This window comes from Vanellus vanellus (genome assembly GCF_965231255.1).
Source record: "Vanellus vanellus genome assembly, chromosome: 7".
Taxonomy (NCBI): domain Eukaryota; kingdom Metazoa; phylum Chordata; class Aves; order Charadriiformes; family Charadriidae; genus Vanellus; species Vanellus vanellus.
This window is the reverse complement of record NC_138912.1, coordinates 3,820,511-3,844,195: the sequence shown is the minus strand read 5'-3', so window position 1 is coordinate 3,844,195 and position 23,685 is coordinate 3,820,511. Positions and strand designations below refer to the sequence as shown.

General features: G+C 44.0%; 1 protein-coding gene across 2 annotated transcripts in view; it reads right to left on the bottom strand.

Annotated features, from left to right (window-relative positions):
* Window positions 1-23,685, bottom strand: part of ADAM12 (ADAM metallopeptidase domain 12) — a gene marked incomplete at both ends in the record, with an annotated part of 190,480 nt that overhangs the window by 72,262 nt on the left and 94,533 nt on the right. For both annotated transcript variants that reach the window (XM_082486654.1, XM_082486655.1), the window contains 2 exons: window positions 6,263-6,339; window positions 9,934-10,012. In XM_082486654.1, coding sequence (XP_082342780.1) covers window positions 6,263-6,339; window positions 9,934-10,012 — 156 coding nt within the window. The remainder of the gene's footprint in view (window positions 1-6,262; window positions 6,340-9,933; window positions 10,013-23,685) is intronic.

Sequence of the window (23,685 nt, the reverse complement as noted above, 5' to 3'; positions counted from 1 at the left end):
CAGAGAAAGCGTCACACGCGAGCTCAGGTGGGAGGGTGACAAGACAGACCAGGGAAAGCAGAGAAAAATGAAGAAGGAAAGAGACGTTGGCATCAGTGCCAATTTAGTGAGCACATTTTATAGCCCTGTGCAGCAAACGGCGCTACCATAAGAAAAGGCTCGATTCAAACTCGCGCATCACGTTAAGGCTTATAGGTGCTGTCAGACACAGCCGGGCACAGATCACCTATCACGCTTGTCCCGGCAGCGGCAGGGATGCTCGGGGCATTACCGTGCACCCGGGGACAGCGTGCGCACAGTTGTCAAAGAATGGAGACGGCGTTCATCCCAGACCACAGAGGTGATCGTGACCCAGGAGCTTTTTACCGCTTGAACAGCCAGAATGCAGAAGCCATGGAAGAACCCCAGAAGCCGAATGCTTTCTAATGTTAAGCTCAAAACCCTCCAGTAGTTTCCCAGTCAGATAACTTACAAACTGTGCGAGATGTTTATATGAACTAAAAGCTCTTCAGAAAGTATGGAGGAAAAAGCACACATCCAAACCCGTGCTTTTCTCAAGTGGGATTTTCTCCTAACTGCTTTTTTGGATGAAATCTTCCCTTCTGTGGGGAAATCATGCTTGAGCAGTCCCGAGGAATTTAAATTTTGTTCTCACTGGTTTCCTACTTCCATTCCTTTTTTAAATAGTTGTTGTCTGGAGTGTCATATTTAAATCCCCTCTTCAGCTGACTGCGTCTGGGACGCAGTAAGTTCAGCCAGACCGTTTGAAAAATGGATGGCTCTAGAACTGGCGGCCTCGTGTAGCACAACTATGTAATCCCATTAAAAATAACCGTCTGTTCCGTTCTGGGGCCTTATCCCCATCAGCGTTACTGTGGACGCATCATCCTTCAGTCGCTGATGAGGTTGGACAATGACTGAATTCTTTTTGTATGTGTGAATGGGCTTATTATCGAGCAATTGGGTAACTCCCAGGGATTCTCAGGATTTTCAAGAGCATTTCGGTGTTTTAGAAAGAAAAGGTTTTCTCTGAGATTTGCATCCTTAAACTACCGAGCCATATCTGAGAGCACCTCTGAACCTCCCCCCACCAGAGAGGTCGCTGCGGATGCCTTTGTAGCTGCACGTCCTCGTGCCAGCATCCCCTGCCAGGTCCCGGGCTGTGGAGATTGTGCTCTTCAGGCTGCATTTTTGTGTGTATTTGCTAGGTTCTGCGCTTGCAGAGAAAGTAATATGGGGAAAAAAATCATTCAAGTCCATACAACTTTATCACAGAAGATGTCTGTGGTGGCTACAGGCCAAAATTATTTGCTAAAAGCTTGAGAGCCTCCGAGCTAGATAAACAGAGGGGGTATTTCCTGAGGACAGGAAGGAAACATCTTGACTTTTTCATGCCTTTACCTTCCCACAAGCTTTGGTAGTCTAATTGGCTTTCTTACCCAGATGGAAGCGCCGGAAATCCTGATTACCCATTGTTCCCATTTCGTGCTTTCAGCATTTACCATCTCCTCTCCGCTATTCAGCTCTTCCTCCTCTGGAGGAGCCAGCAGGATACAGATTATGGCGTGATTATATTCTCCTCTAACCTGCATTTTAGGCAGCTATCAGTGTAAATCCAACTATTTATGCCATTGTGATCCTACGTGAAGCGAGGCACTGGAATGTTATGTCTGAGAGGATGTAACATAGCTGGAATACGTGAGTGCCTAAGAGAACAGAGTCTACTTCTCCTTTACCTTTATATCTCACCCCCTCTATCTGCCTGAAAAACGTAGACTAGTCAAAACTGTCTTAGTCTGCAGATTTCACAGTCGATTCTTCCTGTAGCTCATCATAGAATCATAGAGTGGTTTGGGTTGGAAGGGACCTTAAAGATCATCCAGTGCCACCCCCCCGCCCTGGGCAGGGCCACCTCCCCCCAGCCCAGGTTGCTCCCAGCCCCGTCCAACCCGGCCTTGAACACCTCCAGGCATGGGGCAGCCACAGCTTCTCGGGGCACCCTGCGCCAGGGGCTCACCGCCCCCACAGGGAAACATTTCTTCCTTATATCTCATCTAAATCTCCCCTCTTTCAGTGTAAAACCATTCCCCGTTGTCCCATGGCTCCCCTCCCTGATCCAGAGTCCCTCCCCAGCTCTCCTGGAGCCCCTTTAGGCACCACTGGAAGGGGCTCTGAGGTCTCCCCGGAGCCTTCTCTTCTCCAGGCTGATCCCCCCACCTCTCCCAGCCTGTCCTCCCAGCAGAGGGGCTCCAGCCCTCCCAGCATCTCCGGGGCCTCCTCTGGCCCTGCTCCAACAGCTCCGTGTCCTTCTGCTGTGGGGACCCCCCGAGCCGGAGGCAGCACTGCGGGGGGGTCTCCCCAGAGCAGAGCGCAGCAGAGGGGCACAACCCCCCCTCGCCCCGCTGGCCACGCTGCGGGGGACACAGCCCGGGGTGCTGGTGTGTTTCTGGGCTGTGAGCACACATTGCCAGCTCATGTTGAGCTTCTCATCCACCAACACCCCCAGGTCCTGCTCCTCAGGGCTGCTTTCAATCCATTCTCCGCCCAGCTTGCATTTGTGCTAGGGATTGCCCTGACCCACGTGCAGGACGTTGCACATGTCATGTTGACACGCTAATAAGACATCTCAAGTGCTCAATGATGTGGCTGCACTGTATGTAAGAACTTGATCGTTGCAGTAGGTCAGAGCAAGGCTGCTCCAGCTCAGCACCTTGTCTCCGGCCCTGTGCAACACAGATACTTAGGGGTAAGACAGAAGAAGATAACAAGCACACCCCAGTTGGTACCTCCAGCTCTGACAGCATGAGTGTCAGGGACATCTTTGGGTTTACAGTCCTGGAGAGGCTCCCCCAGCTCCCCTCCCCAAACTGTCTCATCTTTTTTGAATCTACTGATACTGTTTGCATTGACACCCACCTGTGACAGTGTGCTCCACAGCTTCGTTATGTGATGAACAAAAAAGTACTTTCCTTTGCTTTAAAGTTTCATTTGATGTCTCCTAATTTGGGGGTTACGGAAGATATTCAGTAATTGTCCCCTCTTCAGCAAGACATTCAACCTCATTTCATCACACCCATTTCCTCCGTCATCTTTCAAAAGTGACAAATCCTAGTCTATTTTTTCTCCTTGGATAAAAGCTGTTCCACACCTTTGATCATAATTTTTGCCCTCCTCTGTACCTTTTCTGGATATAACGCTTCCTTTTCTGAGATGGGGATGGGGAGGGGAAAACAAGAACTGCATGCAGAATTCAAGATGTGAGTGCACGATGGATTATAAAGTGGTAATGAGGGTTTTTGTTCTATCCTCTATTTCTGTCTCAGTAATTCCTATGATCCTTTTTGCTTCTTTGACTACCGCTGAGCACTCGGGCTTCAGAACATGCTAAAATGTGGAGCCTATTCTTTATGACTAGTTTCATGTCTTTTAATGAACTCTCCTAATCTGGGGGAAAAGACACGGTCCCTACCTTCCCACACCTGGAACAATGCCCAAGGTGCCTCTCTAGTAGGAGTGGGAGGATATTAGCGCTCTGAGATTTCAGTGAGCTAACAGCTTGCACTCCCTTTCATTAGATGTTTTTCAGGCACTTAAACTTTAGTCCCATGCACAGCTGTGTGAGGTAGGTAAGAATCATTAAATGAATTTCACAGATGGAGAAATTGAGACAGAGAGATTTGTCCAATTCACTTAGAAACTGTCACAAAGCCAGGAACAGACTGAGAACGAGACCAGTCTTTCCTTCCACCGGCTGCTGCAAGCGAAACGGCCGCCCGAGGGACTGTCCTCACCGGGGGCTCCATGGCCACATGGTGTCTTATGTCTCTACCCCTGCAGCTTGCAGTCTTTATGATGCTGTGAACAAGAGTCCCTACTCCAGCAAGTTGGTGGGCAAGTACATCATCCCATCCCATCCCATCCCATCCCATCCCATCCCATCCCATCCCATCCCATCCCATCCCATCCCATCCTCCTGTCCTAGTCTAGCCTAGGCTATTCTGTCCAGTCCTATCCTATCCTATCCTATCCTATCCTATCCTATCCTATCCTATCCTATCCTATCCTATCCTATCCTATCCTATCCTATCCTGTCCTGTCCTGTCCTGTCCTGTCCTGTCCTACCTATAACTATTCTTTCAAGCTGTAATACCAGTAAAGTCACCAGCAAAGTAAGACATGAAGTAGTTTTGAACTGTCCTGTTTCTCCTCATATTATTTCAGACTGGACCACGTGCAGTAAATCACAGAATCATAGGGTAGTTTGGGTTGGAAGGGACCTTTAAAGGTCATCTCATCCAACCCCCCTGCCATGAGCGGGGACATCATCAACTAGATCTTTCCACACAAATTCTCAAGGTGTTCATTGCCACAATTATGTTTTGGTGGCGGAGGTATATGGTGACCTGTGGGCCTGATTCTGGAAGATGCTTAGTGCTCTCAGGACCGCAGTGCAGCTACATGGGATTTCACACCACCTGGCCTTTTATGCTAAATGAGTTTTAGTGAGAAGGCCTGGATGGTTCAAGGAGCTGCCAGTGCAGTATGAAGCCTTTCAGACAGACATCGCTGGCTCAGATCAAGCACAGGTAATGATTGGAAGTTATTACCGTTGGCTATCAGGCTGTGAAACAAGTTTTGTGAAGTCAACAAGCATCCTTATCACAAACTGTTGTCACTCATGGACACTCTCTTAACCAACCTCAGCAGAGAATGCAGCAGGTAAACGGGCGTGGATACTGAGATACGTCCTCCCTTGTTCTCTTGCTAGAGCAAAACACACGTTGGCAGGGAAACTTATGAAAATTTGTACGGAAAAATATGCTGCTACACTTTTCCTATGGGGAAGGAGCCTACTACTGTCAGCTTGCGTTTTGGCGGTTTATCTGCGAAAGTGCCAGATGAGAGAAAAATGTCACTGCCAACATATGTTGCCTTGGCATACCTGACTACCTAAAAGTGAGAAACGACTCTGTGAGCACAAGAATTGTAAAAAGAGCACATGAGAGAAGAAAGAAAATGCATTTAATGTGGAGAAAAGTAATTTCTCTTGAGAGTTCTTAATTTCTTAGGTATCTCTGGAACAAGACATTGGTGCAGACCCTGCCTCACAAAGTGCAAATTTTCCCTGTGGACCCTGCAGCAACGCAATCCCTTTAACTGGGGAGTGCTTAAAGTACCCAGAGCATTGCATTGTATTTTTACTGACCGTGAGAACGCCTGGTGAACGCAGACTGCCATGGTCCATGCAAGGGGTTAATTAGAGTAAACTCGTGGAAGGTGCCAGATACATATCAAGGACCCGTAAAACCCCCCCTCTGATTAGGAATTAGCCTCGGGAATCCCATACACTGGAGTAAACGGGTCCCTCAGACAGGGAGAGGGGTCCTGGTAACTCTCCGCTGCTGTCTGTCCCCGAGCTCTGTTATAAAAGCCTTGATAATACCACTGTTGCACAAAACGCAAAATCAAGGGAAAAAGACTCCAGCTACTCATGCTGTTTGTAGATAAATTAAACAAACCCAGAAAAGGTTGAGACAGCTGGAAATCTGACAGGAAAACTGGGTTTTCCAGGGAGAACACTAGAGCCAATTTACAGTTAATTACTGTGATTTGGAACAGCTCTGTGAGTAAATACCAGTCTCTGATTGTCCAAGTAAGGAAGATAATTGTTTCCTGAACTATGTCCATTGTGTATTTAATGTGTTGTCAGCCTGTTCCTTTCTCAAACTCAGAAGAGATTTGGTTTTCAGCAACGGGGATCTGCTATTCTTCTGCTAACAAGTAGCTAAAATCCTAATGCTGAGCATCATACCTGCCATGAACGCAATTTATTGAGCTCCGCAACCACATTTATAAAGCAAACTCTCCTAAAGACGAGGCTGCCGGACCGTACATGAGTTCGCAGTTGCAAAGCAGTCCTGCCATCGCCGGTGAAACAGCTTGGAGGACAAGGAGGACTGGAGGGCCACCAGGCACTGCCGGCCCCGAAATGTGCCAAACACCGCACTGCTGCAAAAGGGTACAGACACGGATGGGCAGCGAGAGAGAAGGGACGCCACGGAAAGCCCCCAGAGTGCATTATCTAGTTCGTTTTTTTTTTTTTTTTCTCATCAGGGCAACCAGAGGGAAAATATTTCTACAGAGAATGTACCAACATTTGAAAAACGGCTATTGATACGTTCAGTAAAAGGCGAGACAAAAACTCAACGAGTACCAGGACGGTGTCTTAAGGAGCTCAAGTATTACTGAAATATTGGCTCACCTGAGTCCAGAGCAGGTGCTGAGACTGACTGAGGAGTCGGGGTACCCTCGTACATTGCCGTGGTAATAGCAGTGACCCTGATCGCAAAAAAGAGAAAACATTTCAATAGTCACAAACACTTTTTGCTCTCTAGTTTTCTCATCGTTTTCCATCCCCTTTATTTCAAAACGATTATCAATTTCAGGCTACAGCGTGCAGAACCACACCGAGAGCACCCTTCCTGCCCCACTAAACATTCACCGTACTTAACAGTGCAGATGGTTCCTGAATGGAAATCTTGGATGTTTTTTAAACCCCAAAGTGTGGGAGTGGGGTTTGGTCTTGTTTTGTGTTGTGTTTGGTTTTTTTTTTAAAGAGGGTCAATGGTGTTTAAATTGCATAACTGACCACCGTTCTCTGTGTTATTTTATTTAAAGCTACAATACTGAATATTTTATAAAATTAATCAGATGAACAAATCAGCTGACATATTTTACTACTTTCTATAGACACGTTTTTATTTAAGGTCACGTACGTCTTTGTATGTCTATAGGAGGCAGCTATGTAGAAAGGGAAGTATAAGAAAAGCAAATTCCAACCCCATAGTTTGAAAAAAATCACCGAGCAAATGAAGGGGAAGGGAAACAGGTTGGAAAGGAAACCTTTTATTGAATTACCCAACCGAGTGGCTGCATGTTATTAAGAACAACCAAGAATAAGAGGGTCTTCTATTTTGAGAGGCAACAATCCAATTTCATTTTGCAGCTAGGTTATTTTATTTCCTTAATAACCCACTGCTTGCAAAAGGCACCCACAACAGAGATACTTTCTCAGCACATACACATATCTGTCTGGAATCAAGGTTAATTTTATTGTTGACTAAAGGCTATATTACATTCCCAATTATGTGACTGGCTGGAAAGCAATGATCGCGCCACGTCCAGCATTTCTTTTCTCGTGGCTCCTTTGAATGCCACCTGGCGACTGAAAACACTGTTGTAAAAGGTTCCTATCTTATTAGTGGAAAGGAAAGTTATCACTCATGCTTCAACCTGACGGTCATCTCACTGCGCCTTTTTATTACTCAGTTCATTCACATCCATCTAGCTGCATTAATTAACCTTTTCAGTTTTGGGGCATGGTTTTCACTTACAAAGCCTCTCATAGCAGACTTCTAAAGACCACCTTGATTTTGTTAAAGAAAGCAATAGCCATGAAAATGCTGGGCAAGATGGAATAATTCAGATATGAATTTTCTGCAAATAAGGTTATACCATGAAAAATATCTGGTTAGAGCACTTGTGTTTCCAACATGAGCAACTGAACGCAGAACAGCAACATCTAACTTTCTAAATACAAATCTCAATAGCTTTTCTCAGTGAAAGAAATGACACAAACAGGGTAATAGAATTTTACTCTTGGGTATTTTCATCATCACAACTCATAAAGAGTCAGTAACATATTAGCAAGGACAAAGCCACAATAAAAGGGAGGAAATCATAGACTGAATTTTTTGGGGATGATTGCTTCAGTCGCAGTTGCGTTGGACACCAAGGTTTTCAGCGTGAGTGTACTATTTCACTTTAATATTAGCAGTTGGCAGCATCCAGTTGATAAGACAGAAGAGAAAACAACACCCCCCCACCTTTAGCGCTGACTCTCATACAGTGACCCTGAAACAGCCTAAAAACTACAGGTTTATTCTTGTCACTTAAAGTGAGTATAAGGCAGAGGTGCAGCTCAGAGCTCTTCAGAAGGCAGTCGCTGGGGTTTAGCATCACCAGTGAAACGGGGAGGGCGAGCTGACATCTCGTCCCGCACAGGCTGCTGCCGCAGCCGAGCTGTCTTTATCAAAGAGTGAATTATGGCAAAGGTCCCGGTTTCTTTCCCTCTCCACACACAACTTGTCATTTTATTAACTTTGAGCTCCTTGTTGTGCCCCATTTCACAACTTCTCTGAGATCCACATGCTATATGATGCCGAAGTTCAATACGAAAAATGTAAACTTATCAGACCATGGCCTGCAATTGGACTGGTAGAAAATTGATTTCTAGCTCAGTAACTCCGCTGAACTGCGGGGTTCTTTTTCTCTCCTATCAAATCTTGTTATTCCTGTAAACTAGTATATAAAATGGATGACCTCCTAAAACCAAATAATTACCATGACTGATTTGTCATACTTAAAACAGTACTCTACCCTCACTCGAGGTCATTTAATAAATACCAGCTTTTGAAAACTGTGCTCTAAACCAGAAAAATAACCTGGACACTGACTCGTGCGGCAGAGAAACTCCCCACGTGACATCCCCACAAACCTGACTTGGTTTGACCTCCAAGCAGAATTTGACTAAGCAACTTTTCAATGGGAAATTAGCTTTGGTTTCAACTCCAGACTATATTGATGGCCTCAGTGAGGAAGAGGTATAAAAATAAAATCGCAGAGCCTTATCTTTTTTAAACCATATTGCAGCATTTAATAAAAAAATAATTCACTGATCTCTCAAAAAAATATTTCAGGCAGCAATATGCACTGTTGGTATTAATCATGACTTACTGCCATTATGAAAACAGATATTTTTTTTTAGTAAGGGAAAGCCTAGCTGTCTCTAGGCTATGTCTCTCTAACACATATTCATGTTAATGCAGGTTAATCTGTCAAAGAGTTGTGTCCTTCATTTCTTTCCTTCTACTTCCTTTAGGAGTCCGTACAGCCTTCCTCTTTCTAAAACAAATGACTACTTTCTACTAAGCTGGTTTTGCAGAAGATACGGGCAGCCAGCAAAAAAGAAAACACTGAAAGTTTTAAAAATGATTTCTTTACGTAGGAGGTCTGGGGCTTTAATGAAGATGCTTTTTCAGAAGGAAGATGTCACGGATAAAAATAACGCCTTTCACTGATACCAGCAAAGGCCATTATGGATGGAAACACAAAGCATGCTACCTTCTGACAACATCAATAAGTAACAAATAGTTTATAGGACTTGGGCAGATAAAAGATAAACTCTGTAATTAAAATTGCTTGCTGCGTTGTTTCTAATTAAGGTGTTCATAGTGTCAGAGGACAAAAACATTACTGCCTTAAAGTGCTTTTTATTTATAAAAAGCAGTTTTTAACTACTGATTTTAACATGGATCATATTAGCCATATTTTTATACACACATACCATACATACATACATATATATATATATATAAAAAGTATATCCATAACAGTCTTATGGTCTGGTTTCAAAAGTAAACTAAACAGCCAATCCCCTCTCCCAAACCTCAGCCAGGGGTCCCCCAATGCAGAATGACACCCAAGACTCCCAAAGCTCTGATGTGAGCTTCTGCATGATGGAAATCGGATATTTTGGGCTTTCTTCCTAACTGAAATGGGACTTTCCTCCATAACCGATCAACAATGCCTGCATTTCTTATAAAATTTTAATGGGTATACTTCCAAGAAGCTGAATCAATCTTACAGATTTTAAAAGTCACCTGGTTAAAACCCAACAGCTTGCCTTTAAAGTCTCTCTCTCTCTCTTTCTAAAAATTCATGTGTAGGATCACAGCAGTCAAAAAGGTACTGAAGGCAACAATAAAAAAAGATCACACATCTAGCTGTTTCATCCCACGGCTCAGATCCCGGCAGAGAGCGCTTTGGGTTTTAACGATGAAGCATCATCTACCCACGAAACACCAACCTTACCGTGTAATTGCGTGTGAGAACCACATCAGTGCCGTCTTTCAAATAATGTGTTTCTGTGAAGCCGCTGGCTAACAGGCCCCTGAAAAAAAACAGAGCACACGTAATATTAAGGTCACATCACCTTGACTTTGTCCTTTAGTGGCTCTGTTTGAGATAGCGATCAAAGCCATACATTAATGATACAATGACTAACAGGGCTGTGTGCGAAATAAGGAGAACCGTAACTCCAAATACTGAAGCTGCAGTACACGAACACTTCCTTCGTTGATTGTGAAAAGACTACAGGTTTCCAGAGTGCATTCTCTTCCAAATGAGGACTGTATGCCAGTACGTCTCAGTGTTGAATCTTCCATGTAATTTTCAACACATTTTACATTAAATCTGAAATCTAGATGTTTGGAGTATTGTTAAGTAATGGCGGATCGTGGAAACGGAAAGCGTTTTCTCTCCGTTACTTATTTTACTATACAATGTGTTGTATTCATCAGCCAGTGACCACCCAAAGACTAGTTTAGCAATCGGAAAATGAAATAAACTTCTTCCACTGACACTCAAGGAAAAACACTACAAGAACAATGCAGAAGTTGCAGTACTGGATTTATTCTGATTGTCTGGAAAGGATATTCATGAATGGAAATCTAACAAACAACTTGAAATGATGCATCAAGAGACGGTGAAAGACCATGTCTGTGATGAGACATTTTGTTCTCGTGCTCGCCATTCTTCCCCTCCTGCTTTTGGCAGTGTGATAAAAAATTTTGACCTGCAATTACCGTTTTCTGGAAATCTCCAGAGAGGGGCAGGTGCGTGACAACTATGAAAACTCTTCTTTTTGTAGTAAACTTGTGGAACAGGGAAAGCAGCATCTGCCTTTTATTAAAAAAAAAAAAAAAAAGTTTTGCTATTGATCTGTTTTTCAACTCCTTATCTAAAGAGCACTTCTAACACGGCCAGAAGGAAAAATACATATTCACATTTACTCCTAGCATAGGTGTTAAGCTGTGCACCTCAACACAAACGTGCTTGAGTTTTGACAAACACTCTAGTGAAATGGGAAAGCACAATACAGAAGAAACCAAAGATAAATGCCACCATCGCCTTCTGAAAACTGGAGAGTTCGGACTATTGAAAATCTTTGGCATAGGGTTTCACAATGAAGCGTGTCTCCCTTGGGTTGTCCATTTGATCAAACCGGGCCCTTTCTTTCATTTAAAGCTGGTTAATGCACTTTTGTACATACACCAGTGTGAACTAGTACATGGTCTCCGTACATATTTCTTGCAGTTTGTATAAACATTAAAACTAGAGCGTGAACAAATATTTACTTTGCGTTACTGATTTATTTGCATCACATTAATATCCAATGGCTCAGTTGCAATCAGGACCCGGTTGTGCTAGGAACTGTACAAACACTTATTAGAGAGAAACCCCATCTTTAAAAGCCTCTATCTTAAGGAAGAAGAAAAAACCCACTGAATGAAACAAGACCAAAAAAAAAATAAAAGAAGAAAAGAAAAAAAAGAAGAGAATGGCATCGTAAAAAGACGAAGACAGCAAAGCCTCAACACAATGAGTATTCAGGTACAGATTCTCACTTTACATTTTTCAGCTTGTGGGAAATATTAGCATATTAATAGGTACCGAATGTTAAACCACTGTAGCGTTTGGTGGGTTGTCCAGGAACTGCTCTGGATCTCAGCCAACCACCACAGCCTGAGCAGGATTTGGTTGCCTACCCAAGCATCTAGCGCTGATTTACATGGGCTATACCTTTCACCAACCAACTCCATAGGGACACCTCAAACACCCTGTGGTGTCTCGGACGGCACTTGACACCTACGTTTATCTCACCCCTTGTGCCAGCAGCCTCTGGAAGACCTGCCCGAAACAAAGTGTGCTGTATCTGTGTTTCCTACTGTCTCATTATCACAAAGAGCAGCTGCTTTCTTAATTATCATTATTATTTATATAACAACACTGCTAAGTTCTGCACTTAGCGGGCATTCCTTACCTTTGTAAAGGCAAAAGGTAAGATGCATCACTGTTGGAGCCAACAGAGTTCTGCTGTGCGATTTTTGGAAATGGGATTTCATGCAGGACACCAGAGTGGTTTTTATTTAATGGGACAAAACACGGGCATTGGTAGGGCAACAGATGTAGCATAAGGGCAAAGCGGTTGAGCAATATACTGACTTTTTGCTCCGCTATTTCCAAAGTGTTTGACAGCATTGATGACAAAGGTGACCTTTCTGCTTCTGTTCATTCTACCCTCAGGCACAGATTTAGAAAATATTTCAGAGATTCCTAGATTTTAATACCAGAAGGGAGCGCTGTGATCAGCAATCTGACCTGCCGCATTACATAGGTCACTTGACTTGAATTAATCTTCTGGTGCAATGACCGTGATGGAACCAGATCCATTTTCTTATTGTATAGAGCCCTTGTCTAAACCTCTCATGATGAAGAAGCTATCACAAGCCTGGTAAGTTTTTAACAGTTAATTAAGCTCAATGTAAAACACCGGACTTTGTATCTAGCTTGAATGTGTCTATGTTCAGTTTCCAGTCACTGGATCTCATCCCTTTACATCAATGCTTCATTTTCATTTGGGTCTTTCATGGATAGTTCTACTTACTAAAGCGAGGAAATACAGCAGGTAAACAAATTCCTGGTTTAGCCGTCATCAGTCTCCCTATCAGGCACGTTTCACCAGGATGAAAGTTTGCTATCTACCCTGATGAAAATACCAGCTGAACATAAGAATTCCCAGTGTGAGTAGTAAAAGAATGGCAAGAGCACCGAGGTGATGGAGTCCCACCACTGGACCAACCTAATAAAATAAAAAGTATGCTCTAGTGTAGAAGCCAAAGCAGGATTTCAAATCACGGAAATTTCATGTACCGCTGAAGGTCCTTTTTAAGAAAACGAGAAAGTTTTTCAGGAGTCTGCGTTGACACTCCTTCAGTTTAGTAACTAAGACATCACTGCTGAGATATCTGTTTTCCTGCCACGTTCAGCACTAGTGCTAGTCTGAGAGCAAGATGGAGCAGAGGTTTTCTCCACACTGTAGAGGCTGGGGACCTCTACAAGACATGTCGCCAGGGAGTCCGACAATTTCTGGCAGAGAAAGAAGCTGTTATCCCCACTTTCACAATGTCTTAAAAGCTGCATAGCCGAATAAGCACTCAGCATTAGTATCCGGAGACAGCGAGTCATGTAAAGGCATTTCTTGAAAGGTTATGAAAACCAAGTGTAACAAGCACTCAAATTCCACAACTGAGCGTGCACCGCTTCCCTTTCCAATTATGGCAATGAAGTTTAGCATACCAAACAATGAATTCAACATATGTATCTATTAGGTAATTTAATTACCCCCCTCCCGCTGCTCAAAGATATGCAATGTAATAGATTGATTTACATTTCTGTTTTTGACCCACAGTTAAGAAGATTAATAGAGGAAAGTAAATTAATTTACATGGCAAGCTACTTAACCTAATTGGATCAATGTAATTCTGAGAGAGCAGGGATCAAAATAACATTAATATATCATAGTGCGATTCATCACCATGTCTGGAGTTTCAAATGTTGTCAGCTACAACGCTTAGCATTGCCAGATGATTATCATTTTTTTTGCACTGCACGAAGAAGAAACAAATGCTATCGAGAACTGCATCGACTGCTGGATACGATTAAAAAACATCAGTTGAAGCAACACCACAACGTTCTCATTTATTCTCTGAAGATGCAAAAGTGCAATTCTTGAGTTAAATTACTTACGTACTTAGGCACTGTGTTTGTCGGCGCCGTGGAATTTTTCACATTTCCCAGAGCCAAATTAACAAGTGGAAGCTTTGATGGCCCAGAAGGACAAGTTTTATCCCTCCCGATCTATGACAGACACAGCACAGGCTTCCTCATCCTCTGTAAATCAGCAGAAAGCTTACCTGTCAGATTTGCTGGAGTATTTTCAGGTGTCAAGCAGCTTCCACTAACCTAAGCCTCAGGGTATATGATGAATGTTATTTAAACTTCTAACCCTCACCTTCCCGGCCCCCCGCAATGTGAATGAAGTCTTAGGCGGTTTGTTTGGGGAGGGGGAAAATGTCCTGTTTTAAACACATTAAATTTTTTGCTCAATCTATTTAATGACAGGAATGGTAATTTAACACACTGTCTCTCACTGGCAAATGAGAAAAATCACTCTCTGCTCTCCAGGCACCGATATATTATCTCAAAAGGTTATAATGATATTTCATCACCCAGGGAGAGTCAGAAAGACAGAGTCGCAGAACACAGAGACGGGAAAAATCTAGTGGATCATACAGATGGCCTCCCTGGAAGCCAAGCATGCTGTAGATCAAATTAGGTTCTGTCTCATCGAGCTTCAAATGTCAGAAGCAATGCTGATCCCCCACTTTCAGAGGGAGATTGCTTTGCATTCCGACAGATGTTACTGTCATGATGCATTTCCTGATATTCAGCCTTTTCTAGTTTTTCCTAGTTGCACTTCTTTCACTAGCTGAAACAATTGCTTTTCCTTCTCGGTACATATATCATTCAGATAGGTGCAGATTATTATCAAATTCTCCCTTAACCATCCACGTGCCAAGTATAGCACATCAGGCTATAAAAAATGACAAGAGCTGTGTACTTCTTGTGCTGGTGCTACTCAGGAAAAATCTAAGCATCATCACAGCAGGAGCAGACACCAGGGATTCTCTTGGTGATAGAGTAGACAAAAGCCTGAGGAGTAAATCTCTTTCTAACAGCACACAGGCTTGGTTTTCGATCTGTCTTTTAGGATGAAACTTCTTTGGTTGCCCTCCCTCTTCCAGGTCATCCCCCTGCAATACAGATATAAAGGGGAAGACACCAACATTGTTATCCATCGAAATGGATGTACAAGTCTCTCCGAGCTGCTCCGTGAGACTGAAGTGACAGAGCACTGGCACAGGCTGCCCAGGGAGGGGGTGGAGTCCCCTTCTCTGGAGATTTTCAAGACCCGCCTGGATGCAGTCCTGAGTAATGTGCTCTGGGCAATGCTGCTTTAGCAGGGGAGTTGGGCTGGGTGGTCTCTAGAGGTCCCTTCCAACTCTGATAATTCTGTGATTCTGTGATTCTGTGAAGTGACACCCAGCAACTGAGATTCAACAGCACTGATTTAAAGCCAAACAATATGATGTCTGGATGGTCTGGTACATGTTTCTTCAGCATCCTGGGTGATGTGTTACGCATCTCAGAAGGCCTACGCTGGGCTGCTTCTCTCACACAGGTGCTCTGTGGCTTACGGGCCAAACTCATCCAGCACTCCCAGGGACACGGCGAGTTCTGTCTACTGGCATCAAGCGTTAACCAGGACTTTGAAATGGAGTAATGTGAAGCAGGAACTGGGCACTTAGCTAAAATCCCATGCCTGAAATAGAAGGCATGGATAGAATAGAAGGCAAGGTCTAAAAGCAGCTCTGTGTTTTCTTTTGAATCTCATGGAGATGAAAGCAGCCTCAAATCTGAGCTGGAGCTTTGTCAGCTATTTGATTCTGAGGTCTGACATGTCTAGGAAGGAATCTTGGGTGCTCTGCATTTACACTGCAAGACTGACAGCGCTGAGATGTATGATCTGATTTTTGTTTCTGCAGCTCCTCATCCTGTGGAAAGGTTTGGAAATGCAGCCCCTAATTGTCACCTTAAATCTTGTTTCAAATATGGTTGCACATGGACATCTCTGCTCTGGGCTCCAACATCACATGCACCCTTGGTTAGGAGGTTTCACAGGATTGCTTTTAATGATCACAGGATTGTAGCGTGGTTTGAGTTGGAAGGGACCTTAAAGACCACTGAATTCCAACCCCCCTGCCCTGGGCAGGGCCACCTCCCCCCAGCCCAGGTCGCTCCCAGCCCCGTCCAACCTGGCCTTGAACACCTCCAGGGATGGGGCAGCCACAGCTTCTCGGGGCAACCTGCGCCAGGGGCTCACCGCCCTCACATTAAAGAATCTCTTCCTAGTATCTAATCTAAATCTACCCTCAACCTGTTGGCCTTCAGAGAAGAACATACACTTTTCATGCTCTTGAGTTTGCTTTTCTGCTTACCTTTGGTTTTGATTAACATCTAAGTATATTTACGCTACTTTAAGAACTGGTATTTTAGGAAGAACATCAAATATTCCTATGACTACTTAAATGATGACAATCAGCTGCTCTACCTACTCCGTGGGAGCACTGATCAAAATAAGCCACTGGTAGTGCAAGGCTGACTCAAACCTGACTGTGGTGCTTCCCTTCTCCTCAGATACACTGCCTGCAGCTCAGATAGACATCTGACCTTTACTTATACTTGTTACTCTTTCTCCTCCTGCCGAATGTCAAAGTGCCTGTTCTCTCCCCCATCCAAGTACTGCCTCACTCTGTTACACAAATTCTTATTAAAAGCCCTCTGGCTATCCATTTTAAACCTTGCCTACCAATGGGGGAGGTGAGAAGAGTGAAACAGGATGGCGTATAGGCAGTTATAAAAAATGTCATCTAAGCCTCTGCCTACTGACACCAGCGTACTCCGTTAATTCTTAATTCAGGTCATTTTGACCTTTATACCGGAATTAGTTGTTATTTCTTCAATTGCTGTATTTCTTCACAGGTATATCCATAGTCTGCACAAGCCTGTAAAGCCTGCTGCTTCTGCAGTGGTGGTCTCAGCGCAAGTACCTCCTGATATTCACAAAGGTGATATTCACAGAGGCGTTTTTCAATTCTTCTTTCTCATTACAATATAACGAATGAGTGAAGCATGGGTAATGAGTTTCCCACGCACAGGCACCTAACATCATCCCATTCGCAAACCCACCACATATTCTTTAAATTTTTCCCCTTGTTTAATCATCTTAAGTGATTTGAAATGCTTTTGGACATTTTCCCATTGAATGTCTCCACTTGATAATATCCTATCTGCTACACTCCAGTGTGCTGCCATAGAGGGACTGCAATGTCATAATTGAAGAACCTGAGAGATTGAAATTCGCAGAGCTTAATTAGCACAACAATTCTGAGGAAAAGAGGGGAGCAAAATAAAACTATAATAGCTAGGAAATCAACCAAGCGTCCAAAGTTTCAATATTAACTCTATGGTCGTAGCCTCTGGCCTATTTCACATGGTCTGTAGATAGACAATTTGTGCTGATCAAACGCTCCATTTGAAAAATGTGTCTCCGTACTTCTACCCAGTTCATTTGACGTGGAAATTCATATAATCCTGAGCCTACTGGAGATCGCCCTCTCACCACTCCTTGCATGAGTATCTGGCACAAAAAGAGCAAATTTTCATAAACGCGTGCCACAACGTCAAAAGCGAGAGCCGCGGTCTGAGATGTCCCTGGAGAGTGCGTTGAAACACAGGGACTCTCATGGACAGCCGCTCTCTGGTGAGCTGGGGACAGGGAGACGAGAGGGACAAGCACAGCTTTTAAAGCCTACAAGCACCCTGTCTTCAGCACTACTCACTACAACAGGCTGCACAACAGTCTAAGCAAACAAATCTGAACAACTAAGACAGAAAACGACCTCCCTAGCTGGCAATCACTGCATGATTGAGAAAATTCTTATTTCCTGACTGCTTGGAAAATAAACCATAAACCTCACCTCCCCAAACTTCAATACAAAAAGATTGACATGAAATTAAGCACGTCGGTGGCCTCCCATGCTGCTCCAGGCTCTCAGCTGCACCCGCTGCTTCCATCACTCATTCTAATGTTTGTGGCAAACATTTACTTGCCAAAACGATGGCATTTATTTTTTCATTCTAATTCCAAAACGTTAATGAAGAGACTACTGCTAACCAGTGTTGCGGTGAAAGCGTGTTCTCCCTTGGAAGAAGATAAACGATGTTTTCCAACCAAGCAGATGGGTAAAAATAAGTTCTCTCCCTAAAATGGCTTAAGCTTGGCCAAAACCCTGAGGGTAGTCATAATAGGACAGCTTTAGGTACCCTGCACCTCAGATGGTCATTAAGGGAAGAAGCAACCCACATGGCACGCGTGGGGGAATGAGAGGAATACCAGCAAGATTCGCTCTGTCTTGGCAAGAGAGCTTGGAGACGTAACAAAACCTCTCCGGCAGAAGAGGGAATGGCACCACTTCTGTGAGCTTTGACTAAAATTGCTGGTCTCACACACCCCGAAAGCCAACGTGGTTTCCCAGCACCCCACCCATGTTAACCTCAAAGATGTTCTGATTTTGGTCTTCACCGACCACCTCCAACATCCCAGAGCAGCATTTGACAGTTTTCAGCATCTTTCTCACAGAATTGTCCTAGGAGAGCTCCTTGTGAGGAATATTTTATATTACCTCCTCGAGCTTCCCTGTGTAGTGGAATAATAGAAATCTTGTCATCAGTTCAGCTGGGCAGCGTGCCATGAAAAGCAAACACCTTCGGTAAAGGCTCCAGAACAACACCAGCCACAAATTGTTGTCAGCTATGGGGAGATGACAGCGCTTATTGGGTAACCGATTTTTGACGGAAAAATACAATTCTGTACATTTCGGCAAACTATGTAGGCTGACTGATACTTTACTGCGCGAGCTATGTTAAGTAGCTTTAGCTCAGAATATTGGAAGTGGCTGTGAAAGCCTGAAGCGACGTGCCAGAAATAAAGCATTATGCTGGAAATAACCACTGAACTACTACACCTCTGAAGTATCTATGGCAAAGATCAAAAGTAATGTGCACTGCTACGCTGCAGGCTGAACCCGGACAAATTTACGCAACTCAGTATTCTGAATTGGCTTTGGCGAGACGAAAGACTAACACGGCTCTGAAACTTCTGGCTCCCCTTCCACGGATCTGTTCCTCAGATGACAATACTGTGGTTTCTTATGAAATGCATACTTCCTATTATGCTTCCGCTAAAATTTGTACAAGATAATCTGGGGGATTTCTTTTAACATTCTGATCTTGCATGCAGAACACAGCATTAGAGGTACAACACAGACAGTACTGTAAAATCGCGGCTCAAAAGATCCACTAGAAAACATTGAGATGTTTCAGAAGCTAAGAAGTACATACATCACAAGTGGCAGACATAATATTTTAATGCATTCTTTTCTAACATCACAGTGCTGCCTTTCATAAAACAAATTCTTTATAGTCCCTGTAACACTTCTAGGATGGCATATTTTCATTCAATAGTAAGTTCGGAGATACTGGGCTGGAAAACTGTCAAAGTCTGTTTGAAATGTTTCATTCAATTAAATATGTCATTTGTAGCTGAGTAAAATTATGCTGCTGAACAGATGTCATTGGGCAAATTGTCTAACTGTACTTTCATCTGAACATTTCCAGACAAGAACAGAATTATATTTAAAACAGCCAAGAAAACTAGTCCTAACATGGAAAATTTATAAACATCGAACTTTAAGCAATTCCAGTGAAAAATCAGAACTTATTAAAATACTGGGAAGTAGTTCTGAGGAGAAGGATCTGGGGGTCCTGGTAGACAGTAAATTATCCACGAGCAAGCAATGCGCCCTTGTTGCCAAAAAGGCCAATGGAATCCTGGGCTGCATAGGGAAGAGTGTGGCCAGTAGGTCGAAGGAGGTCATGAGGCCACAACTGGAATACTGTGTCCAGTTTTGGGCTCCCCAGTTCAAGAGGGACAGGGAACTGCTGGAGCGAGTCCAGCGAAGGGCAACTAAGATGATGAATGGATTGGAGGAGGATGGAGCCAGGCTCTTTTCATTGGTTCCCAGTGACAGGACGAGGGGCAATGGGCACAAGTTAGAACACAGGAAGTTCCGTTCAAATACACGGAAACAGTTCTTTACGGTGAGGGTGACAGAGCACTGGCACAGGCTGCCCAGGGAGGGGGTGGAGTCCCCTTCTCTGGAGGTTTTCAAGACCCGCCTGGATGCAGTCCTGAGTGATGTGCTCCGGGCAATCCTGCTTTGGCAGGGGAGTTGGGCTAGATGATCTCTAGAGGTCCCTTCCAACTCTGATAATTCTGTGATTCTGTGATTCTGTGATCTGCCTTATGAGGAAAGGCTGAGAGCGCTGGGACTCTTTAGCCTGGAGAAGAGAGGGCTGAGGGGAGACCTTATTATGGCATACAAGTATCTAAAGGGTGGGTTGAAGGAGGATGGAGCCAGGCTCTTTCAATGGTTCCCAGTGACAGGACGAGGGGCAATGGGCACAAGTTAGAACACAGGAAGTTCCGCTCAAATACACAGAAAAAACTTCTTTACGGTGAGGGTGACAGAGCACTGGCACAGGCTGCCCAGGGAGGGGGTGGAGTCCCCTTCTCTGGAGGTTTTCAAGACCCGCCTGGATGCAGTCCTGAGTGATGTGCTCCGGGCAATCCTGCTTTGGCAGGGGAGTTGGGCTAGGCGATCTCTAGAGGTGCCTTCCAACTCTGAAACTCCGTGATTCCATGAAAATATAACTAACAAAATGTAAATAGCGCTGTGGGATTACAAAAGGTTATATGCAAGCAGAAAGCCAGGCTCTTACCTTAATGAAAAGCCACTGAGCCTGGGTTTCTTCTGAGAGTCTGACCAACAATCACATCCTCTCCATATCTTATTCTTGCTTTTGAGGGTGTGCCTGCAGGTTTGCATTTGCATTTTTCATTTAAATGAAGTTGTCTTGCCACTTCTGCCATTTTGTTGAAACATAAAATAGTACTTCTGGTTTACTAAACCCATAATTTTTTCCTTGCCACAAGAACAAGCCATTTGCTTGAAGTAGGCTGTACTCATATTTCACTTGCAGAACACCATTGACTTTCCAGATACACCTTCATTTTGCCCTACACCTCACTGTCTCTCACTAACCTTTTAAAATTCGAGATGAAGAGAGCAGTGCCGTGTCGGGAAATTTTTGTGCAAACCCCGTGTTTAGGTCTCAAGCCTACAAATCTGGTACGCACGCTCATTTGAAAGCAAGTAGGTGCAAAAGCCGTAAGATCGGCTGCAGGTTGTCAGACGAAAGGTCCGCCTAGTCCTATATTCTGTCTCCAAAAGTGGCCAACGCTGGGGAAATAACTCGTGAAGAGGGCAAGCATGCCACCTTTCCCCGAAATGCCGCTCCTGCTCTGCCTCCAAATCCTTTATGAGCCAGGGACAAATGTGGAGTGGAGACTGTGAGATTAAACAAGAATTCACAAGGGTGTTCTCGCTCTCGCCCGACACTTTTCCTTTCCAATTAAAGCAGTGACTTCCATGAAGATCAATTAATTTGGTAACACAACAAGACTGCAGCTGCAGATTTCAGGCAACGCGTTAGGGGTAACGGCAGCAATTACAGTGCGGTGTGCTCTGAAGTCTGCTCCCGTGGAAGTCGACAGATAAGGCTTTGATTTTGGGGCCCAGCACCGTTTTAGTGGGACAGAAAAACAAGCAGTAAGACACTCACTGTCTCAGCGACCTGTAAGTTTTCATTTGGAGGCCGACCATGAATGTTCGTGTGGTTTTCAAGTGTGTACAGGTGATTCATACGGTAGCAAGCAAAGCTGCGTGAGATCTTGGACTCCTGTTAACACTCCTCCGATCCAATAAAGATACAATCACTCTCTGGCATTGCTAGCAGCATCATTTCTTGTGCGAAGGCGTAACTGCACGTTTTCTAAACCACTTCTGAAACGAGCACATCCTCCGCCATTCAGGCTTGAAGACGGCGGGCTGCTCCTGCCCCAATCCCTGCAGTGGGGGAGCGCAGCCCAAACACCGCATCAGCCGTCGACACGCGGTGCTTCAGGTGACTTGGGAAAGCCTGGAGTGATTTTTTAAGTGGCATTAGGCTATACTCTCAGAGGATGATGGCTCATTTCCAACTAAGTCTGCTTCAACTTATGACTTGAAATTGGGACGAGGTGATTTGGGTGTTTGCAAAGGCATGGGGCTGAGGTATCACAGAGTGAGTTTATCGGGTGAGGTCCTCAAAGGATGGGGGTTGAAATATTCCTCCTTCCTTGCCTCTTAGTTACCCATTAATTACTTTCCTACAATCCCTGCATTTCACTTTAGCCATTCTTCATCATCTTTCCATTCCCTCTCCTTTTCTCCACGCTGTTCTTCCATAGCCCTCTTTTCGTCACCTCTTACATGCCTATGTTTATTACTACACTATTAAACGGGAGATGATACATTTGTTCTTAGCGAGCAAGGCACAAAGAAGCAACACAACCACATCGGTGCTTTTCTTAAACAAACTTCAAATCCGGGGCCACCAGCACACGGCACGTGAGGCTGGCAGTTGCCAGGGCAGGCAACCAAATCCACAAGATGCGGCTTCAGTGGGACCTCTAATGGAGATAACACAGATCCCCATCCCTGTTTGTCAGGTTAGGCTCCATCTTCATGTTTTTCAGGCCAGAAAGGAAGAACGGCCAGCAAAGTCAGGAGACTGGGACAAGGCTAAACTAGGGTGTTTTTTTTAGCTTTTTTCATTGTTTTGTCACCTCTCTCTGCTGCGCTCTTCCACTATATCTAATTCCTAGACTGCTCCATGTGCCAGAACCCTTTATGAACCAATTAAACACATTAATTCAACAGCAAATGGCTGCAGTAAAACATCAGATCGACATCTGTGGCTTTAGCTAGGTGAGCTGCTCGCTGCGGACTATGAGCACGGCCGAGCTGCACCAGACAGACGTGGGAAGGACGGGCAGGCGGTGGGGCTGGAGCACGAGGATCCCACTCCAGCGGCAAGCCTGCGGTCAGAAACACAAGGGAAAACCCCACAGCATCAGCTGCTTCTGCGTTTTACTTATTTAGGAAGTGATTAATGTCAGAAAGAGGTTTTGACTTCTTGCTACAGTACTTTTTTTTGCTGGCCCAGGGGTCCAAACTGGCTTCTCACTCACTTGGAGGGCATCTCATTGCACGGAAGTCACTGAAGAGCTTGTGCAAGAGAAGCAGCAGACGCTGTCTTTTAGCAGTTAAGACACAAAATTATAATTTTCTTTTCAAATTGAGGAAGTAATTAGTTTATAATAACATTTAACGTTTAGTTGCTGACAGAGATATGACACTTATCTTACATAAGTCATTTTAATTATTCCTACTAACCAAGACCTCAAAAATGTTGTGTAGTCTAAGCTAACAATGCCTTTCCAGATATATTTGGTTCTACTGCCAGTTGAAAAATTGATGCCTAGAGCACCAGCATTTATCAAGCTCATTATAGATTTCATCCGAATGACTACAGATAATTAAAAGTATGCTTCATTTTTATCGTAATGTTTCCCCCCCTAACACCGCAAAGCAATTCTGTTGTTGCTCAGGGTTTTAGGAATTAATGTAGACTCATCTGCCAGAAAATACAGTTCCGCAGGATTATATATAAACTATTCATATATACAGATGTGAGTCAAACATGCAGAAATGATATGTGCATACACACACATATACTTTGGAGCACTACGTACATTTGCACACACATAAAATACTCTTAAAAGTGAATGGTTATTTCAGATACACACCTTCAGACACTTGGGTAGCCATCCGCTGAAAATCAGTCTTCTCCAAGGCACTCGGTCAAGTTGGACACACAAAATGCCTTTAGAAAATGTTTATGGTACTTATATTTATCTGTTACCTATATGAAATATATGCACCTGATACCCCATCATCTTACACCACACAGAATTATTCGTGCTTAAATATAGCATAGGTACACTACTACTGCAGGCATGAGTGGAGAAATCTTGGCAGCATATTGGTCTATTTTGTGTAGGTGTTACTGACTTAGAAGACGCCCAGAGCGAAG